Consider the following 20,882-nt stretch of genomic DNA (forward strand, 5'->3'; position numbering starts at 1 on the left):
GTTTTTGTTTGTTTGTTTTTTGGGGGGGGGGTGCCTACATGTTTGTATTTAAACCCTGGAATTCATTCAGTTATTTACAGTTTGTGCTGAGATTTTTCAAAACCTGATGGGATTTTTATATGCAAAGTGAGATTATAAATTCTCATTAGACATTATGTTTGTTGCTGCATTTCTTTGTAGCTTGCGTTTCCTAGCAGAAAAAAAAACCCAAAAACCAACACGTGCAAACATGGGAAATAAAATTCTTCTGTGATAGAATCTGCTTGTTCGTTTTCTAACAGGTGCAATAAGGGTATCAACAACTTTTTTCCTTCCTTTTTTTGCTAAAACAGTGCAAATAAGTGGATGCTTTATGAGGAACAATTCTTTTGCATTGGATGTTGAAGTTGTTTTTTCTCAGCAGAGTTCGGAGGGAAAGCTGTGACCAGCTCGTAAGTAACTTGCTGCAGTAATTGATGCATCCCTTGTCTGTCAAGGGAAAGAGTATGAAGCATAGTTACTGAAAAATATTATTGGAGCAGTACATTTAAAGGTCAGGTCAGATCTGGCATTTGGGTGATCTTTGATTTCTCCAAGGCTGTTAATGACAGGCTAATTTTCCCCAGACTTCATCTTAAATCTTAGCCCTTCACCATAAATGAAGTGTTGCTGGATATAAGGCTTGAGGGGTACCAGGGGTCTGACCATTCCATAGAAAAGGAAGGCCAGTTGTGTCTGGTGGATCAGTAAGCAAAGACAAACCAGTGTGGTACAAGCGCTCTTTCATGAGATTGAAAATATTAAGATTAAAACATGTGAGGTATGTGGGGGGGACTAAATGTAGAAGTGGAAGAGTAGAAATGTTGTCATTTACAAACAGTACAATACTTGGAGGTATTGTGTGTGTGCATTTAAACATACACAAACAGAATATAAGGGAATCAGACATGCACAAGTTTAGAAGATGGCTGACAACTCTGGTTGCCTGTTGGGAAACTGGTGAAATTGTGCAGCAAGGCAGTGTCTTTCGACTTCTGACTTTCTGCTCTTCCTGAACTCCACTGTGCTGTGTTGCCAGAGGTCCCACCCAGCATTTCAAAGCTGCTGAAAAACCTGTTCCTTAGGAATATGTTTAAGATTGCAAAGGTTCTTGCACTAGTGCTGTCTGCATCTCTGCTGTTCTCTGCATGCGGTGGTAACCTGAGGAGAGAAGTGATTTCATTTGACTCTGCTTGGATGAACAGAGGCCTGTCTGGGTGTGATATATTGGATTGTTGTAGCTGCAGTACTAGAATTCATGGTAGGGCTATCTGGGTGTGCTGTATTGGATTATGATAGCTGGGATATTAGACTTCTCTTCTGGCATTAAATAATATCCAATAAATAAGCATTTGTGTGCTGAGTCACATACCTGTTTGTTCCTTCACCGTATTTAGAGATAAGCTGTAGCTGATGGAAGGTGAACAGAAGGATGTAGTTTGGATCCCACTGTAATGATCAGGTAGATTGTTCTGCCTATGCTGGAACTCAGCCGTTGGAGAAACTGGGGTCACTTCTACTGGTGCCGTTCCCAGCTGTCACACAGTAGATGTGGTCGGTACCTAACTTGTGTCAGTGCCTTTTCAGTTGCATTTATTTTGCAAGGAGCTTGTACTGTCTCATTACTACCAGACAGTATGAGGGCTGAGCCACACTCTCAAATCATGAAAATACCCATCAGTAAGGGTTACTTTTTGTGACATCTCATCAAATTTAAGGCTTTCTCCCACAGATTATGGTTATGACAAGCCATGTAATAATTATTGATAATACAGAAGGATTCCTCAATTCTTTTGAAGTTCTCCACTACAAAATGCCTTCATCAATTACTGTAAAAATCACAAGGTTCACATGTTGCTCCTTTCTATTTGCATATCAGTGAGCCTGAAGGTTTGTGCCTCCATGGAAGTAAGTGTGTGTCTATGTGTGTCTATGTGTGTCTCTGTGTGTGTGTCTCTGTGTGTGTGTGTCTGTGTGTGTGTGTCTGTGTGTGTGTGCGTGTGTCTGTGTCTGTGTGTGTGTCTGTGTGTGTCTGTGTGTCTGTGTGTGTCTGTGTGTCTGTGTGTCTGTGTGTGTCTGTGTGTCTGTGTGTCTGTGTGTGTGTCTGTGTGTCTGTGTGTGTCTGTGTGTGTCTGTGTGTCTGTGTGTGTGTCTGTGTGTCTGTGTGTGTCTGTGTGTCTGTGTGTGTGTCTGTGTCTGTCTGTGTGTGTGTGTGTCTGTCTGTGTGTGTGTGTGTCTGTGTCTGTGTGTGTGTCTGTGTGTGCGCGCGTGTGTGGTGTGTGGGGGTGTGTGTGGGGGTGTGTGTGTGTGTGTAAATCCCGCTTCTTCATTCCCTCGGCTTTAAAACCAGTATTTTCCTTGAAATTTTAATCTAGGGTAAGATGACATAGGAGGGAAGATCTTTCTTCTTACAAAGGTGTTTTGTCCAGCACATTATCTTGATGATAGAGATTGATACAGTGCTGTGCAGCTGCATTTTACTTCATTTCATGCACATAGAAACATCTCATTCCACTTTCTCACCTTTAAGCATCTTGAATTTGTAATGAAGGGAAAGCTTTTTTCCTCCAGACTACATTAGTAGTTTATGGGCTGATCTAACTAAGCTATCTAGGTACCACATTACTAGAAAGGAGTGAATAAAAGTTACTGTTGATGGTGCCTTAACCCTTATCTTCTGTATAAGGTGCATCTTGTGAAAAGCAAAGATAATGCAAAGAGACCCTGACCTTTCAGTAAATACAGTTCATAATTTACATGAAAAACATGTTTGCTTAAACTTTTGAGTGTCAATGGATTGTGAAAAGAAGGAAGCCCTTCACAGGAAGGAGTAAACCTTTTGTAGTTCACTGATCACAGCCTGCTGCACAGTATTCTTCATGGAATGGGAGGTTCTTCTTTACTCTGTGTTGTTTGTATAGAGATAGCAGATACGGGATTGACGTTCCCTACAGTATGTATATATATGCAAACACAGATGCTTTGTAACACAGAAAGCAAGAGATGACAGGCAGATGCAGCTAACACTCATGAAGGGCAAAAGTAACAGTGGTAGGGCTACAGGAGGTCACAACAGACTGGTGCTTTACATAAAAAAGATGGGTTTCGGGAAGAGGGTTTAGACAGCTCCTTGCAAGCCCAGCTTGGTATTCTCACGTGAACTCTTAATGTTCATGCAGCAGGGAATAATGTCCAAAGCAGCGTTTATTGCTATTTTGCTCTGCTTTCTGACACTTAGTACCAGCTGTCCCTGACTCTGTTTTTACTGTCATGAATTTAGACAGTTCTGAGTGTAGACAAGCAGAAGACAAAAGGCTGTTCTCTGTGTTGTCCCTGGTGCTCTTTCACAGTTCGCTTCCTCTGGGAATAGTTCAAAAGAGACTTTGTGCAGCAGAAGACTCAGTGCAAGGCAAGAAAACTGATACAGTTTTGTCCACTACTTTACTAAGTGTCTCTGGGCATATAATTTAACTTTTCATGTGTAAAATGTGAGCCATTACCAGTGGATGAGGATTGATCAGATGCCTGAAAGATCATCTGGGTGAGGCATCGAAAGATCCTGCTTTTTAACACTGTGTGACTTTAAAGTCATTTATCCTATCTAGGTAATGAATTTGATAGACAATTCCTTGCATGAAGATCTTCACACCTTGTGAGTAGAAAGCAGTGTATAGACATCAACCACTGTTATTAATAATTTCGGATGTTCACATTCTTCCCCCTTTTTGTGGGCAGGTTTCTGGAAGACTTAAGGTAACATGTTTGGTGCTGTGTGGTCACTTTCTGTGCAACTACCTTGGAGAAAGTACAAGCTCTTTTAAAGTTGTATCCTTCTCTTCTCCATGCAGCGTCCTATCATCTCGATCTGTTGGGGTCACAGGGATTCACGCCTGCTGATGGCTTCTGGACCTGCATTATATGTTGTCAGAGTTGAGCACAGGGTTTCCAGTCTGCAGCTGCTGTGCCAGCAGACCATCGCTAGCTGTCTGCGGGATGACAAGGATATCAGCAAACTGACCCTGCCCCCTCGGCTCTGCTCATACCTCACCACTGCCTTTATACCAACAATCAAGGTAAAAAGAAGGAAACGTGTGTGTGAGCAAGAATAAGGAGTTGCTTGATTTCCCCCCTGTGGTGCTCCCAAGTGACAATGGATATATTACAAGATGCTGTAGTTATCATAATTATAATTTTAAAAACTTGATTAAGGGTCATTCCAGCCCTCTTGAGGAGCCCACTGATCCATTTGGTGCCCATTAAAATCTGAAAAGAAGGTTCACACATACTGATCTGCATTATTCCATGGTAATTTTGTGCCTTTCCAAGTATCACACTGATACTGTGTCACAATTAAAGGAGGATTGTTACACGAGTCCTTATATAGCCAGGAAAGTTATACTTAAGACCTGGGGTTGCACAAATATTTCTACTGACAGTGACTTCTGCTAACCTTACTGCTCCAACAGTGCTATGGAGAAATGAACCAGATACCGTGCCTTTCCCTGTACCACTATCAGAGCCATCTGCTCAGCCACTTTGTTTCACAGTTTTGCCCTCTGTCACATTTCAGGATTTCTGAAGTCGTTATCACAGCCTATAAACCAGAGCATTAGCTGGTAAATGCCCTACATTCAAACATATATTTTTGTGTTACATATCTTTTGTATATGTGTTAGCATTCTCTTGAGCCAGTGTCAGGTCCCTGTTAAAACAATGCAGACCTAGAATAACTATTTTGAAATCAGTGGACTTGGCTGAGCTTAAATGAGAACAAATTATGCCTATAAAATAATGGTTCAGCACAGTTCCGTTTGGGTGCTGCTAATCAGGGCAATTTGCGCGACTGTGAAACATTGCATTTGCCAGAGAAGAATAAATGCCTTGCTGTAACCGTAACTCCTCGATCTCCAAAGATGCAGAGCATTTAACAGACCAGTGGTTCTTAGTTCTTTCTAGTATGCCTGCTTCTCCCCAGGATGCGTTCCATGTCCCGGAGCCACCCCTGCAGCTCTCTAAAGCATCAGTGATGCTTCCTTGGCTGTTATGGAAGGCAGGGGAGGGGACGGGGTGGAACGGGATGGGATGCGATGGAACAGGATGGGATGGGATGGGATGGGATGAAGGCAGCAGTTGGCTGTAGCAAGGCTGGGAGCCATGAAGGCAATCAGAGGGGCAGAGGTAGTACAGGGGGCACATCGTTGCCAGCAGCCCTTCTGTCAGCTCCGGGCTGCCGAGGTGGGGAGAGGTCACGGGGCTGCATAGTTGAGAGGCTGAAACAGGGTTCCCAGACGCCACATGCCTCTTGCTCTTTCATGGGTGTTTCTGGAGCCTCCTCAGCACTACTTCATACTTTACCCTGGCTCTCCACCAGCCACATACTCCCACCTACATTGTCAGCCGTGCCTCCAGTGCCTGGCAAGGCACCCTGTTCCCTGTGTATATTCCTCTTCCCCCTCCAGCTTAAGGACTACACCACAGATTGCTCAGCCCATATCCATTTTGCCAAGTTAAGGAGGCTCCTTTTTTCTCCTACTTTTTTTTCTTGTACTTCCATTTTGAAAGAAACTGTGTTGACTTATACATAATAATAGTATTTGTGTTATATAGGCTTGACTTATACATAATAATAGTATTTGTGTTATATAGGCTATATTGTCCTAGGCAAAAGCAGTCCAACAGCTTTAGGACTGAGCTTTTCATGGATTAATACAGTGTGCTGGCAAGCAGGGCAAAGAAACCCACCCTGAGCTTTGTGCTCGTAGTTCTCTACATTGCGCACAACTAGGCCCTCAGCAACGATGGGTCATGTGCTTGGAGGTGATAGAGGTACAAGCTTCCTCCAGAGCTGGCAGCACTGTAGTATAGTGCCATAGCATGTACTAGCCAGGAATGGGAACCTGGGTGGCCAAGTTCACTTGGAGGGCCAGCCAGAGACAAGGTACTCTGAGGCTTAGACCTGATGACATTACCCAAGCATCGTGGTTTAACCCCAGCCAGCAACCAAGTACCACACAGCTGCTCACTCGCTGCCCCCCTGCCCCACATCCCCCCAGCGGAATGGGGAGGAGAACTGGAAAAAGGTAAAACCTGTGAGTTGAGATAAGAACAGTTTTAATAGTTGAAATAAAGTGATAATAATAACAACAACAATAATTGCAATGAAGAGGAGAGGGAGAGAGGGGAATAAAATCCAAGGGGAAAAAAACCAACAAAAACCCCCAAGTGATGCACAATACAATTGCTCACCACCCTCTGACTGATGCCCAGCTGGTCCCCAAGCAGTGATCGGCAACTCCTGGCCAACTCCCCCCCAGTTTATATACTGAGCATTATGTTCTATTGTCCTGGCCGTGCTCCCTCCCACCTTCTTGTGCCCCTCCGCACTGACAGAGCATGGGAAGCTTGAAAAGTCCTTGATGTAGCGTAAGCCCTACTTATCAACAACTAAAACATCAGTGCATTATCAACATTATTCTCATCCTCAATCCAAACCACAGCACTGTAGCAGCTACTAAGAAGAAAATTAACCGTGTCCCAGCTGAAACCAGGACACCAAGTTAAAAGATAATTTTGTGATAGAGCTGGGACTTGAAGACAGGTTTGTTGTCTAATTCAGTGCTCTAACCACAGGTCCAGCTGCCTTTATTGAAGTAACTAGTTTGAGTTTTCTGTGTACAGCTGCTTTTGACCTAACTAAATAATACACAGCCACTCTGTCTTGCATGTGGGTTCTGCATAACTCATGTGGTAACCTATACTAAACCTGCTAAGTTAGAATTGGGTTCAAATTCAGTTAGTTGTGTTGGGGTTAAGTCACCACAGAAAAAAAGCAACCACCAGCCAAACCACAGTAACCTATAGGAAACTTTCTTTTTCCTTCCTTCATTTAATTAAGCCTCCTATCCCAGACCCAAACAATATGAGAGATTTTGTCAGCTACCCAACAGCTGGTAATGAACGGCTTCACTGCACGATGAAGCGGACAGAAGATGACCCAGAGGTTGGTGGTCCATGTTATACTCTGTACCTGGAATACCTTGGGGGATTGGTGCCTATCCTGAAAGGACGTCGTATCAGCAAGTTGCGGCCGGAGTTTGTCATCATGGATCCTAAAACAGATGGGAAAGCAGGTAGAATTTAATTGTTGGTCTATATAAAAAAAGGTTTAGAAATACTTTAGTTATTAAATCCTCAAGAGTTAAAGAAGATCTATATATGCAACATGGAAGGTGATATCTGATTTTTTTTCTTCTTCTGATGTGGAAAAAATCTATAGCATGACCTAGGCTCAAGCCTCTGAAATTATACCATGCTATCTTCTGTTTCACAGAGAGGAACTTCTTATATTTGAATAGTGGGGAATAGATTGCTCACTAGCAGAAATACTGTTTAGTCTCAGTTTTGAAGTTGGTTGAATGCTATTCACCCCTCCGAATCACGTTCACTTGAGTTCAAACCATTGGAAATTTGGACATAATACTAGGAAGGGTGCAGAATGGTTAATTTTCTCTGCATGGTTTTATCTCAGCTGCTGCCTGTGGATCAGATTTATGCTTCTGACGACTGATAGTTGTAATTGATATCAGTTTTCTGAAGCAGCACTTACATTTTCTGGGGCCTGTCTTGATAGATGAAATCTATGGAAACAGCTTGATTTCCACTGTGATTGACAGCTGCAACTGCTCTGACTCCAGTGATATCGAACTGAGTGACGACTGGGCAGCAAAGAAATCTCCCAAAATCAGCCGAGCTAGCAAATCACCCAAACTCCCCAGGTAATCACATCTTGGGTATTTCTTCTTCTTGGGTTTTCTTCCGTTTCTTTTTTCTTTTCTTTTTTCTTTTTTTTTTTTTTTTTTTTTAATGACTGTCTTGACACCTCATAAAATTAAAGGCAAACTCCTTTGGGCAGATAGGTGTGGGTTTCACTACAATGTGCAGTTCTGGAGTGGTCTCAGAGATTGGTGTTGAGGTGGACTTTGAGGAAGGTTCTGAGGCAAAAGGTAATGGGGAACCATAGGGCACCCCTTCTCCCCAGGCAATCTCAAAGAAATATTTTATAAACTCTCCCACCTCTGTCTCATGTGAACTCTTGCTACCATGGAATAGATTTTGTCCTTCAAAAACAGTTTGTGTTTTTACCTCCTCAATGCTTAAGAGTCCTTGGTCTAGTTAAAACCTTTATTTCCTGAGGGGTATTTTCAAATTCCTAAATCCATGCATAGGTGGCATAGATCCTGGCATAGGTGGCACTGCTGCTGTGGTGGCTTTGCAAGGGAGCCTCAGCAAACAGATCCTCCTAAACACCGGGTTGAGGAGGTTCTGTAAAAACATACAGAACAGGCTTCTAAGCCATTAATTTGTCTGGTTGTTTTCCTGCCAGCTCTTCATTATATTCATATGTGCATAGATAGAACCTTCCACCTGCACAGAGCCTCACTGATGTCTGTGGTGCTTCTTACAGGCATTGACATCTATCTGCCAGCTTCATGTCGTGGGGTTGAAGCCCTGTGATGCCTTCTAGCAGCAGCTGACACTTACATTAAGTAAGGTCCAAAGACCTTACATTATGAACTTGCCCTGGTATGAGGCAAAGCAAATGCATCCTTTATATGTGAACATCATGTGCAAAATACCGATGGTTTAGTTCAGTCGCACTTGACAAAAGAACCATCAGTTCCTGAGCCTAAAACTTGAAATGGCTCAGGAAGAACAACTACCTTGCATCCTTGGTTTTCTAAGAGCATACTTTTGAAATGTAACTTTTGTTCATTATTTTTCCTACCGGTGAGCTTTTTCAGGTGCTTGATCTCTTGTTCATGACTCCCTTCGTATAGTGGGAGGTAGGAATAACTTTTGGCTTAGAATGAGAGCACTGACAAAGTTTGTGGAGCCTTCGTTTGCTGTACTAATCTGGAGATCTGCCAGCTGAGGTGTCATGTTTCCATTTCTTGAGGCTTTGCGCAAAGTCTGCATAGCCGAAATAGCTCAGCAGTACACCTTTTTATGGATTAGTGGAGGATATGTTGTATCCAGCAGAACTACTGTAAGCTTTGTTAAGTGAATCAGAAACCATCCAGTCTGAGTTCCTGCATGTATGTCAGGTCTTGATATATCTTTACATTTAACCTGTAGCTCTCCATCCTGTAGACTCTACAGTCTTTATTAGTCAGAGGACACCATGCCAGTTGTCTTCATTATGTCTTTACATGCAAAGACATGAATTCTGTCCATTTTTGCATGCCTGTTGGTGATTCTAATTATTGCTTTATATGCAGAATCAATATAGAAGCTCGCAAATCTCCAAAGATGTCACGAGCTGCACAGGAGATATCGAGATCGCCAAGATTACCAATAAGGAAACCATCTATTGGTTCGCCAAGCCTAACCCGAAGAGAGTTTCCTTTAGAAGATATTACTCAGGTATTGTGCCCATTGCTACCAGACCTGAGTCCAAATGCATCTCCTTCCAGAGGCAGCAAGTTGTGATACAGATCTAATGTTGACCAGTAAAATATTTTCATTTAAATTACAGTAACTATATGGACAACTAAAGAATTGCATCTTCCAGTTCACTGTTAATGTTTGAAAGTGTCAATGCAATATCATGTGGTGTTTGGTAATTCCTGGCACCACTAACTTCTGTCAGTGTGAATCCATGTGAGGGGTTTTATTCTAGGTGATGTTGTTAGCTGTTTGAAAGTGTATGTGAAAATGCTTTGTCAGTTTCTCAGAGCTGTCTTAATGCTCTCATAGTTCTCCGCTCTGCTGAGGATTGCAGAGATAAGGAAATGCTTGCTTAAGAGGGCCACATGTTCTCTGTTTCATAATTAACATGGAGCAGCCTTAATTGAAAGGAAGGCAAAGAATTAGCACTTTGTGCTCTTTGTGGTGTTCGTGTCCTGTGGGTAAATGAAACTTAGCAGACTGTAGAACTGTCTGGGTTACATATTTTATTAATACCAGCCTGTGTTCTTTCAGTTTTGTTTTGTTTCATCTCAGTTGTTTTTTTCTGCTCTGTCATTTCACTTTTTCCTTTATGTTGTAACATTCTAGATCAGTTACACGGCAGCAGTAGATAGGACTAAAAGCCCTTTGATTAGGGAAGGAGACCAGAGTCTTACATCCTGCTCCTGATATTGGCAGCGTAACTCTTGGCCTTTGAGAAAATCTCTTGGTCTGTCAGACCCCTAATTTGATCACCGTGGAAGCAGTGGTTTGGGAAGCTGCTTTGGAAGCTCCAGGAAAAATATGTTTGTCATTATGAGTAATTAACTTCTGTCTTATTTGTTGTTCTATAAAGTGATTTATAAGCATAGAACCAATGGGCAGGGTATATTACTTTCTGAAATACAGAAAAGCTGTGCTCTTGCTGTGCAGGAAAAGCAAGTGTCTGAAAACTGACGTATTCTCACTAAGCAGCCATCGTGTTGTTCAGTTCTTCAGCAGCTTTAATCAGCCTATGTGGCTGTTGTATACGTTATTTCTGATGGTGTTCAGATATCAAAATGAGACTTCTTAATGACTGGGTATAACAGTTGCTACATAGGCCCATTAGGCTGTTTCAATAAGAACAAGAGAAGCTGAAATTGTGTTACCACTTGCAATAGCTTGATTGCTCTGCTGTTTTTTATTAGAGCTTGATACGGATTTTATTAGGCGAAAATGATCTTGTTTTTCCTTTGCAGCACAACTACCTTGCTCAGGTCACATCTAATATCTGGGGAACCAAATTCAAAATTGTGGGTTTGGCTGCTTTCCTACCGACTAACCTTGGTGCAGGTAAAAGTAAACTTCCAACTTGCAAAGAACAAACTTATGCCATATGATTCTTTTTAAATTATCAAAAGGCTTTTTTAACAATGCACTTATTTTCTGGACAGTAGGAATTAGATTTTACAAAATTCACTGTAACTAAAAGAGATTAGAATCTATAAATACAATAACGAGATTATCAAGAAAATGTTAAAAGGCTCAGTTGTAATAAAAAGACTGATTAACAGTCAACCCCAGACCTTTATTTTTACAGTTTATTTGAACAAAACCTAAACAAATAAAAAAAGAACACTGTAAGTATCATAGGTTTTAAGTTAATGAGTTAATGTAATAGAAATATTTTTAAAAGTCAGATTTTTATAACAATTTAGCTACTATTTATAGCAAAATAGTGTTAAAAAAGGCCTTACAGAATCATGCTCAGGACTCTTCAAGTCAGTGCAGTGCCTTATCATATGGTTCTTTTTGCTGGAGCATGAGTAAATTTGTAGCCTTCATTAAAAGTAGCAGTTGTCTAGTCTCTTGACCTTTTTCTGGATAGGCCAATTCTACCTAGGTAGTCCTGTTGAAAGGAAGAAGGCCAAATAAAGAACAGGGTACCACCTAGCCTAACTCAGCTCTGAATTGAAATATTAACACAAGTATAGAAGTTTTATGAGCTTTTTGGAGAACTTTTGTTTCCTGTGTTGCATTATATAGTTAGGTCAGGACTACATAGTGATGCCCTGGGTGCAGAATTAGTCAAATAAATACCTTCTGTGGCTATACTGACTACTATCAGACAAGAGAAGGAGGCCCAGCTACTGAGGAGAGGACCTTCTCTGGCCCAGCCTCCAGGCAAAGCTTGTCCTCTCAGGGCGTTGTCACCATGGGGACAACCAGTGCTACTACCATAGAGCACTGGCACCTTCTACTTGATAAAGTATTATGGAAACCCTCAGGTTTGTTCCAGCCCCTTTGGTGTTTTTTCCCCAAGTGATTTATAACTTTCTGACATCTGCATTTGCAATGATTGTCAAAAGATAGTGTAAGAATGACCCTAGCGGGACAGACCAGAGGTCACGCTCATTCTCTCAGTGTCAGTGACAGATAAGTAGGGAAGGATGTCAGTGTAGAGCAAGCATATAGTGATAATTCCTTCATGTGTTCTCCCAGTCTCCAAGGGTTTGGGTCCCAGGAACTTCCTGAGCCAAAGAAGGGTTTCTTTGTGTGTAGCAGTGGAGAGTTCCAAAAGTAGAATGGAAAAATTATTTTATTTCTTTAAAAATAGATGTGTATACAAGATGAAGTAATTAATTATTTCTACATAGTATTTATCTACAGAAATGTTGCTTCTATTGAAAGAGAAATAGCTGAAAGTAACAATCCCTTTTATCCAGTTTATGCAAGGTGCTGCACAGTGATTTGGCTAAGAATGGCCCATACTTGCATTTGGTCTTTAATACATTAAATAAAAATAGTCTTAGCCCTTTTGTCTGCTTTGAATTGATTCTTTCTTAGCTTTAGATGCTCTTTGTGTAACAGATCTTTTTATTATTATTATTTCTTATTATACTCTTTCTCCAGTAATATATAAAACCAGTTTGCTGCATCTGCAGCCCAGGCAGATGACAATATATCTCCCAGAAGTGCGGAAGATTTCAATGGACTACATTAACCTGCCGGTATTTAATCCAAATGTTTTCAGTGAAGATGAAGATGATTTACCAGGTAAGGAGGAGCTGGAGGTCTGCCACATTACAGGTTAAGCTAAATGGAGGACAGATCGCTTGTGTCACTAGCCCCTTCTGGTGAACACACAAATCAAAACCCCTTTGTCTGATGGGGTCCTGTAAAACTGAATTAGAATAAGGCTAATACGCACTACGGGCATTGTTTTCTAAAATATGTGCATAATGTAATTCGTACAGAGCTGCTAAGTTTCAAGTTCATTGGAAAATTAATCATCTTCTATTTAGTTCACTAAGAATTCTCCATAGATCGAAGCCTTGCATTCTGCATTTTTGTAGGACAGAACTGTAATCGGCACAGCCCACTGATAGGAGCTTGGGTGGGAGGGGAGGTTCCCCTAAAACCCTTTGAGAAATGATAAATGCCCATTTGGATTTTAACAATACCAGGTCTTGCAGAGAAGCTAAAATAGTAAAGTAGTCTATAAACAAGGGGGATCAGGAAGAATTTCTCATTTAACTGAGGTGTAAGGTAGCAGAGGATTCAAACAGTGCAGGGAAGGCTTGGGTGCAGGTGATATGAATGTGGCAGGTAAAAGGACTGGAAGTACTCAAGGACCTCTTCCAATAAAAAAAAAAAAAGAACCATCATGGCAATAAAATTAACAAATAGTAGACAAGAAGAAGATAAAATTAATAGGTTTTTAGAATTTTCACATCAGTAAAGGATTCCTATTGTCAGATCACACGTTTTTGGAACTACAGGAGTGGCCTTCATGCCAGTACCCTTTAAGGAAGAGGGAGTGCGAGCACTGCAGAGCAGTTGAAGGCTTGTACTAGAGTCTGTTGAAATAAATGGAAATACTCCCATTATGTCAAATGAAGGTTTTGACAGCTGAACGCACCAAGGCTTATGTCTGACCCAAGCATCAGAGTAGTCCTCTGGACTTGTAAAGAAATAGTCATGTGCTTAAAATGAAGCCCACTCTTTCATGATTTGGGGCTTGGCTTGCCTAATTTATGTCTACTTAATATTTACCTCTAGGATCTATAGAAAATCATAGAGGCACTGATGATCGTATACATACTATGCATAGGAAGCAGTCAACATTTTCTGTTATGAAACATGGTCCAAGCTGACAGAAAGTAACACAAAAATGAAATAGAAAAAAAAAAAAGTTAATATAAAGTTTTGGCATCCCTTCCTGAAAATTGGATTAGGTCCGCAATATCAATTCCTTTTATATTATTAAAAGATCTGAAACATTACTCAGAACTGCTGATTGGTGAGCACAAACATAGGGAAAATTGTTAGAGATTTGTTACAGCTCTTTGAGAAGGTTAGTAAAAGAACCATACTACCCTGTCCTCCATAACGGCCTTCCTCTTCTTGTCCACCTTTTTCTTTCTAGTTTCTTCTGAGAAGTCATTTCTGACTTAGCAAATGGAGGCTACTTAAATCTTGGGGTTATCCTTTCTTAAAGCCTGCATATAAAGAAAAAAAGTTACATATAATAATGGGAAAATATATTGCAGTCTAAGTAATGATTACATGACAGATTTTAAAAAACATAGTGGAAAGCTGCTCTTGGGCAGTGGAATGTTCATAGTGAGGTACTCTTGGGACAGGTGCTTCTTAATGTAGTCAGTAAAGACTTGGCAAGGCAAATGGACGGTGAATTGCGAATTATGCAAACAAATCAATTAAAAACCACTGGAGAAATGAAAAAAACATCCAATTTAAACATTTTGGGATATTAAGCAACACCACAATGAATGACATTTTGTTTGATAAGGCACTTAATACCCATGACAGCAATATTTGGGTCAATCAAGCCAAGCTAACAATTCAACCTCAAGCTCTGGTGGATAAATTGCTAACCTGCAGACATCAGGATGAAAGCATGGCCCGCCAGCCAAGCACAGAACCATGCTGCCTTAGGGTTAGTTGAGTTTAGCTGTCATTCTTCTTCTAAATGGACAAACAGGACTACCATAAAAATTTACCAGCATAGCCACAGACCTGTCTGCACCACAACATTCATGACTGATGCTGTTAAAAGCCTAATGCTATTGAAAATATAATTATAGGGCATAGGTGGATGATAATTGGAGATTAGTTAGGAACTGGGCAGCAGCTGGAGGAATCCTGACTAATGGGTCTTTTGCCTAATCTGGTCTTGCAAATCAGAGGTCTCCACAGAATTTGGCACACTGAGATGATCCTGGATGTGACTTTAGGATACTGGATATTACTCCAGTCTCTTTTCCTCCCATAAACCTGCTGATGGAACTTGTAATTTTCTGTGGGTTTTATACAGAAAACCTATTAAAGAATCTCCAAGAATCTTGGGGTGGGGGATGGGCGTGGGGAATACAGTATTTACTGTTTCCCCTCATTATTGTATTTTATTCCTTCTTGACTTCTGCACCTGTATTTGGTTCCAGTGTTCTCATTTCCCTGCCATGCTCCAGCTTCTCAGTGCTAGTTCCTGTTGGAATCAAGGAATTGCAAGCAATTGAACAAGTTTCATGCTTCTGGTTGAAGTCATCAGAATAGTTTCTTGCCTCACTGTCCCTTGTTCACCACCACCACCGTGAGTGGGAAGCTTTTCTTACATTCTTTTGCTTCTTCTCACATTTCTGGTCGCAGCCTGTCAAAGCATTGATGCTGAAGTTGTCCAGACTACAGTAGCCACTTCTTGAATCTTTTTGGCTTCCTATCTGTTTCCTTAAATCTTCCCCTTACATTTCCCATCTGACTTCCCATCTATTTCCTCACATCTTTTCCTTACAGATCTTCTTTCAAGAACTTTTATAAGTTTTGTCTGTATTTCATTCCATCATATTCCTCTCTCTCTGTTTCATCTTCTTTCATTTTGCATTACTGGTTGCTTTGCCACCCACTATACTCAAGAGATAATAATACTTCCTTTTTCCCAGCTGTGATCTGTATTCTCCAGTTTTCCTGAGCTCATGGAGTCTGGAGACCATTATACTTAAGATACTATGCAGTGATTTCAGTGCAGGTCTTTGACTTTCTTTTTTTTTAACTCCACTTCTTTGGCTTTTATTCGTTGGGTTTTTTTAATGACACAGACTTTTAAGCCAAAACTCATAACTGCCATCAGATCAGGGCAGGCTTGAGGTGCATCATTTCATCTTCCTTCTGAAGCTTGGTTCTGCATGGCACAGTGACACCTGACTGGCTCTAGAGGGGAGTCATCCTGGGCCAGAGGGGACACTTTTGTGCCTCACCATCAGGCAGCAGCAGCCCTGGAGGACGTCAGGAAGCCACGTTAGTGGTCCTAGGACTAGGGTCAGAGAAGAGGGGGCTAGGACTAGGGACAGCTGTGGGTTTCTGGGTGGATTATCCTTTCTGTTGTTGATGTATTTACTATCAAAAAATGCTCCCTGAAAACTAGTGAGTCCTGATTCAGCAAAACTTTTGAGTAAAGTAGTTAAAATTGGATGATGAGTGAGTGGCAATTCAGACTGTGAAAGTCCATGGGAATCGTAGTGTAGACCAAAAGTGAGCTCTGAACTTTACCTCTGAAGCATCACTCCCGAGACATTACTTTAAAGTTGGTCACCAGCTGTTAACAAATAGAAATTGTGCAGTGGGAATCAGTGGGTACAGGCTGGCTTACTTGTCCAGACTAAGGTCTGATCCATTGATTTTGGGATCTGATAGCAGTCCATGCAAATACAGCAGGGTGCTTCAGCAAGTATTTAAAGGTAGCAGATAGTTCAGAAAGTCAAAGGTAAAGTGAATGACAGTACAAAAGATGGGCAGTGTTTTTTTCTTCTAACTAGCTTTAAAAAACATATTCCTGCCAGTTCCTGAATTTTATGTCAGTGCTGCTCTGAAATTTTCCCATGAAGCATTTTTTAGCGGCCTGCATGTCTTCCACAAGTGCTGAAGAAAACCCAAAACTATGTGAAACCCCACTTCAGGAAAATGCCCTGTTCTAGTGCCTGTTACCCAACCACTCGCCTAACTGCCACAGCCCGCCGTGGCTGGTGGCCCCTCAGCGTGGGGCTGGGCCAGCCCCACAGCGCAGGCCTCGCCACTGCCACCACTTGCAGGGGGCCCTGGGGGGGAAGGCCGGGGCGGCAGGTGACACGCTGTCTTGTTTGTTGCAGTGCCCGGCGCCCCCGGCGCCCCCGCCAGCAGCCCGCCGTGCACTGTCAACATCCCCATCGCCCCCATCCACAGCTCGGCCCAGGCCATGTCGCCCACACAGAGCATCGGCCTGGTCCAGTCGCTGCTGGCCAACCAGAACGTGCAGCTGGATGTGCTGGGCAACCCGCCGGCCGAGGTGGGGGGCGAGGGGGCAGGGCCCTTCCCGGGGGCGCCGAGCCGCTTCCCAGGCCCCGGGGCCGGGGGGGAGCTGGGCCGCACCGCTCCCCCGCCCCCCGCCCTTGCCCCGCTGCCCCCCGCCGCCCCCATCATCGCCCTGGCTGACCTGCGGGACCACGGCGACCGCGAGCACGAGCCGCCACCCAAGGCCAAGGCCCCGCGGCCAGGACCGCAGCTGGTGGAAGGGGATGCCGTCGTCTTCGGGGCCGCTCCGGAGCTGCAGCTGAACAAAATGAACCCCCCACCGCCCTACCCCGGCACCATCCCTGCCGTGCCCACCAGCGCCCTGCCACCCCCACCCGGCCCCCCGCAGCCGCCCCTCGACCTCTGCCTGAAAAAGGGGGAGTTCTCCCTCTACCCAGCGGGGCACTACCAGACGCCCCTGGGGTATGAGCGGATAACGACATTTGACAGCAGTGGGAACGTGGAGGAGGTGTGCCGGCCTCGCACCAGGATGCTTTGCGCCCAGAGCACCTACACCCTGCCGGGGCCCGGCAGCTCCGCCACCCTGCGCATCACAGCTGCTGAGAAGAAGATGCAGCAGCCCTGTGCCAGCGCCACCCTGAACCGGCTCACGGTGCCCCGCTACTCCATCCCAACCGGGGACCCGCCGCCCTACCCTGACATCGCCAGCCAGCTGTCCCAGGGCAGAAACATCGCGCAGAGGCTGGACAGCAGTATCATTCATGCAACTCTGCGGAGGAACAGCAGGGAGGCAGCCCTGAAAATGGCTCAGCTGGTGGATGGTCAGAGAGCCACCTTGCAACTTCCCCCAAAAGCCAAGAGCAGCGTGGTGACGGCACAGTACCAGCAGAGAGTACCCACCGCCTTGTACACCTGCAGCCAATGCAGCAGTGGTGGCAGCAGCAGCAACACAAGCACTGGTGGTGTGGGAAACATCCCTAGCACCAACGCTAGTAACAGCACTTCCAGTATTGGTGGCATGAGACCTGATCTGAGCACGGGGAGTGGCTCCCAGCACAGCTCTGTCATTGCTCACTCCGTCAGTACTTCGCCTCTGGCCTCCCAGTCCTCCTACAGCTTGCTGAGCCCGCCTGACAATTCCCGTGACCGAGCGGATTATATCAACTCCGCCTTCACAGAGGATGAGGCCCTTTCTCAGCACTGCCCAGTGGAGAAATCAATACGACACGTACCTGTGACCTTGACGGAGGCTGCCCTCAGTGTAAAACGGCCTCCGCCGTACCAGTGGGACCCTGTGGTGAGTGAAGAGATATGGGTTCCTCAGGAAAGGACATCTCAGAGCGCAGTGCCCAACCCCCTAAAACCTACTCCTCTCATCATCGGTCAAGCTCAACATCTGGATATGTCTCGAGTGCCATTTGTTTCCCCAAAGTCTCCAACCAGTCCCACTGCCACTTTCCAGACAAGTTATGGGGTTGGAGTACCTTACCCAGCAAGCTACAGTGCCCCTCCCCTTCAGGGAATGCAGCCCCCCTGCTCCCCCAAAGAAACTCTGGCCCCAACGCAGTTTGCACAGCAGGAGCCCACAGTTGTGCTTCAGCCAGGTTATCCACCCAACCTCTCCTATTGCCCTTTACCACCCATGTACCCAGGAAGTAGCGCCTGCTCTAGTTTACAGCTGCCACCGATCGCCTTGCACCCGTGGAGCTCCTACAGCGCCTGCCCACCCGTACAGAACCCCCAGGGCACCTTGCCCCCCAAGCCGCTCCTCGTGGTGGAGAAGCCAGTGATGTCTCCCCCGCCAGCAGAGCTGCAGAGCCACGTGGGCACAGAGGTAATGGTGGAGACAGCAGACACCTTCCAGGAGGTGCTTTCCTTGACGGAAAGCCCTGTTCCTCAAAGGACAGACAAATTCGGCAAGAAGAGCCGGAAGCGCCTGGACAGTCGAGCCGAGGAAGGAAACGTGCAGGCTATCACCGAGGGCAAGGTCAAAAAAGAGGCAAGGACGCTGACTGACTTCAATTCACTAATATCCAGCCCTCGGCTGGGGAGGGAGAAGAAGAAGGTCAAGAGCCAGAAAGACCAGCTGAAGTCCAAGAAGCTAAACAAGACAAACGAGTTTCAGGACAGTTCAGAGAGCGAGCCGGAGCTTTTTATCAGCGGGGATGAACTGATGAACCAGAGCCAGGGCAGCAAAAAGGGTTGGAAAACCAAAAGGAGTTTGAGGACAGCCAGTGAGCTGGATGAATTCAAGTGCCGGAAGGCCAGCGAGAAGGAGGATGGGAGGCTGGGGAGCCAAGGCTTTGTGTATGTGATGGCCAACAAGCAGCCGCTGTGGAATGAGGCAACACAAGTCTACCAGCTGGACTTCGGAGGGCGGGTGACCCAGGAGTCGGCAAAAAACTTCCAGATTGAGCTGGAAGGGCGACAGGTAGGAGGGAGTGGCATACGCAGGCTGTGGCGGGGGCAGGGGCTGGGGGAAAGCTGTGCCAGACATAAATTCTGCCTCTCATGCAGCCATATGCCTCCTGCTCATGTTAGCTGCTCTGTGAAAAAAAGCTTTGCCACGTAGTTGATAAAAACCAGCCAGCAAAGGTCTAGATTCAGAATGGAGGGTGAAGTTTAGTTGTAAAGTAACTGTACGAAATGTGTTTGGTCTTACTGCAGTCAGACATGGGAACAAGGGCCTCCTTTAGGCTCACTGGCTCTCACGGCTGAAGGTAGGTAGATTTTGTGATAAATGTAGCAGATCTCCCCAGCATAACTGCATTTGGTGACAGTGGCTGTGGATGACAGCTAGCTGAGTGAACACTGCTCCCTTCTTGCAATGCTCACAAAGGGTAGCCAGTCAGCAGATAAGGCAGAGGTGATGGACAGGTAGTTAGCTTCCCTCCATGCCAGATTTTCCCTCTGTGGGTTACCAGGTCTCTGGGGCTGGTTCTTAATGCTAGTGAGGCACTGACCCTCCCTGGAACAAAGCGCTCCTGGGCTGCTTCTGAACTGCTTCTAGCCTGTGGCTAGAGTGGTCTGTGGATTGGTCAAAAACTCAAAAAACTTTTAATTGTAGGCTCTCTCACCTTGGCCTGAGTGGGATGTTACTACACCAAACCCAGGCTGTTAAGTGGTATCAGTCAGCAGAACACTGGACTGAGACTCAGGAGACATATTTATTTCCTTGTCCAGCTGTCCCATCTCTGTAAGTCACTTTTGATTTATTAAAGACATAAAGGCTCTCAACTCCCTCTGGTTTAACTTGGGAGTTAGATGCCTTAAGTATCCAACATGCATGACCAGTGGTGGTCTCTTGGTTTTGTTTGTCTGTAACAGCAGCTCATTAAAAAGGCAGTGATGAGAGCCATTTACGTGCCTGCCTTCTACAGTTAAATAACTGTGGATACATGCCCATGGGCAGCTGTGCAAAGTCACCTGGCCTCAGGTTTTGTTGGTGGAGGAACAAAGCCTGACTCAGCTTGCACAGACAGCCTCCATTCTAGCTAAGGAATCTTCACTGTAGAGCAAATACGATCTGGGCTTCTGATGAAGTGAATGAAAAAGCAAAAGCAGTAATAACAGGCCAAACGTCAGATATTCCCTGTGGAAGAACAATGAACAGCCTGACTATCCTCGCTTTACATTTCAGACAGCTCCTACTGCCCCTTTGCTAATTCATTCTCAGTGTAATTTATGTACTAGTGAAGTTTATGCAAAGGAAAATAGAACTGCCAAGAACATAAGCTTACCAGCTATGAAGTGCTGGAGTCAGGAGATTGGTTATTCCCCTTCCCTGAAAGCTTCTTTCTTTGAAAACAAAATCTGTTTTCCTGATGGGCTGATGATAGGATCTCTGCGAGGGAGAGAGTGGCATTTTCCTGCAGAAAGCATGGTGCTGGTGTAACCCACATCTGCTGAAGAATTGGTGACAACCTACTTACACCAATGCTGTATACAGTCTAGCGTGTTTTAAAGTTCAATTTACTCTATAGAATCAAACACTGCAGTCAGCTACTCTATAGAGACCACTAGGACAGTGCTCTTGCTCTTCCTTGGCAGCACACCCCGTTCTGAGCAGCCCCATTCATACTAGCTCAGGAGGTGAGGCATTTGTACAAAGGAGCAAAACGGTTGCACTT

At 44.4% G+C, this 20,882-nt stretch overlaps 1 protein-coding gene across 9 annotated transcripts in view; it reads left to right on the forward strand.

Moving 5' to 3' along the window:
- TULP4 (TUB like protein 4) overlaps positions 1-20,882 on the forward strand; it is a 179,978-nt gene that overhangs the window by 151,018 nt on the left and 8,078 nt on the right. For all 9 annotated transcript variants that reach the window (XR_008822606.1, XM_056343920.1, XM_056343916.1 and 6 more), the window contains 7 exons: positions 3,867-4,091; positions 6,914-7,148; positions 7,649-7,793; positions 9,297-9,441; positions 10,707-10,800; positions 12,361-12,504; positions 16,611-19,183. Coding sequence is in view for 8 of the 9 variants with exons in the window: in XM_056343920.1 (XP_056199895.1) it covers positions 3,867-4,091; positions 6,914-7,148; positions 7,649-7,793; positions 9,297-9,441; positions 10,707-10,800; positions 12,361-12,504; positions 16,611-19,183 (3,561 nt within the window). In the remaining variant the exon portion in view is untranslated. The remainder of the gene's footprint in view (positions 1-3,866; positions 4,092-6,913; positions 7,149-7,648; positions 7,794-9,296; positions 9,442-10,706; positions 10,801-12,360; positions 12,505-16,610; positions 19,184-20,882) is intronic.

Source organism: Falco biarmicus, chromosome 6, assembly GCF_023638135.1.
Source record: "Falco biarmicus isolate bFalBia1 chromosome 6, bFalBia1.pri, whole genome shotgun sequence".
NCBI lineage: Eukaryota > Metazoa > Chordata > Aves > Falconiformes > Falconidae > Falco > Falco biarmicus.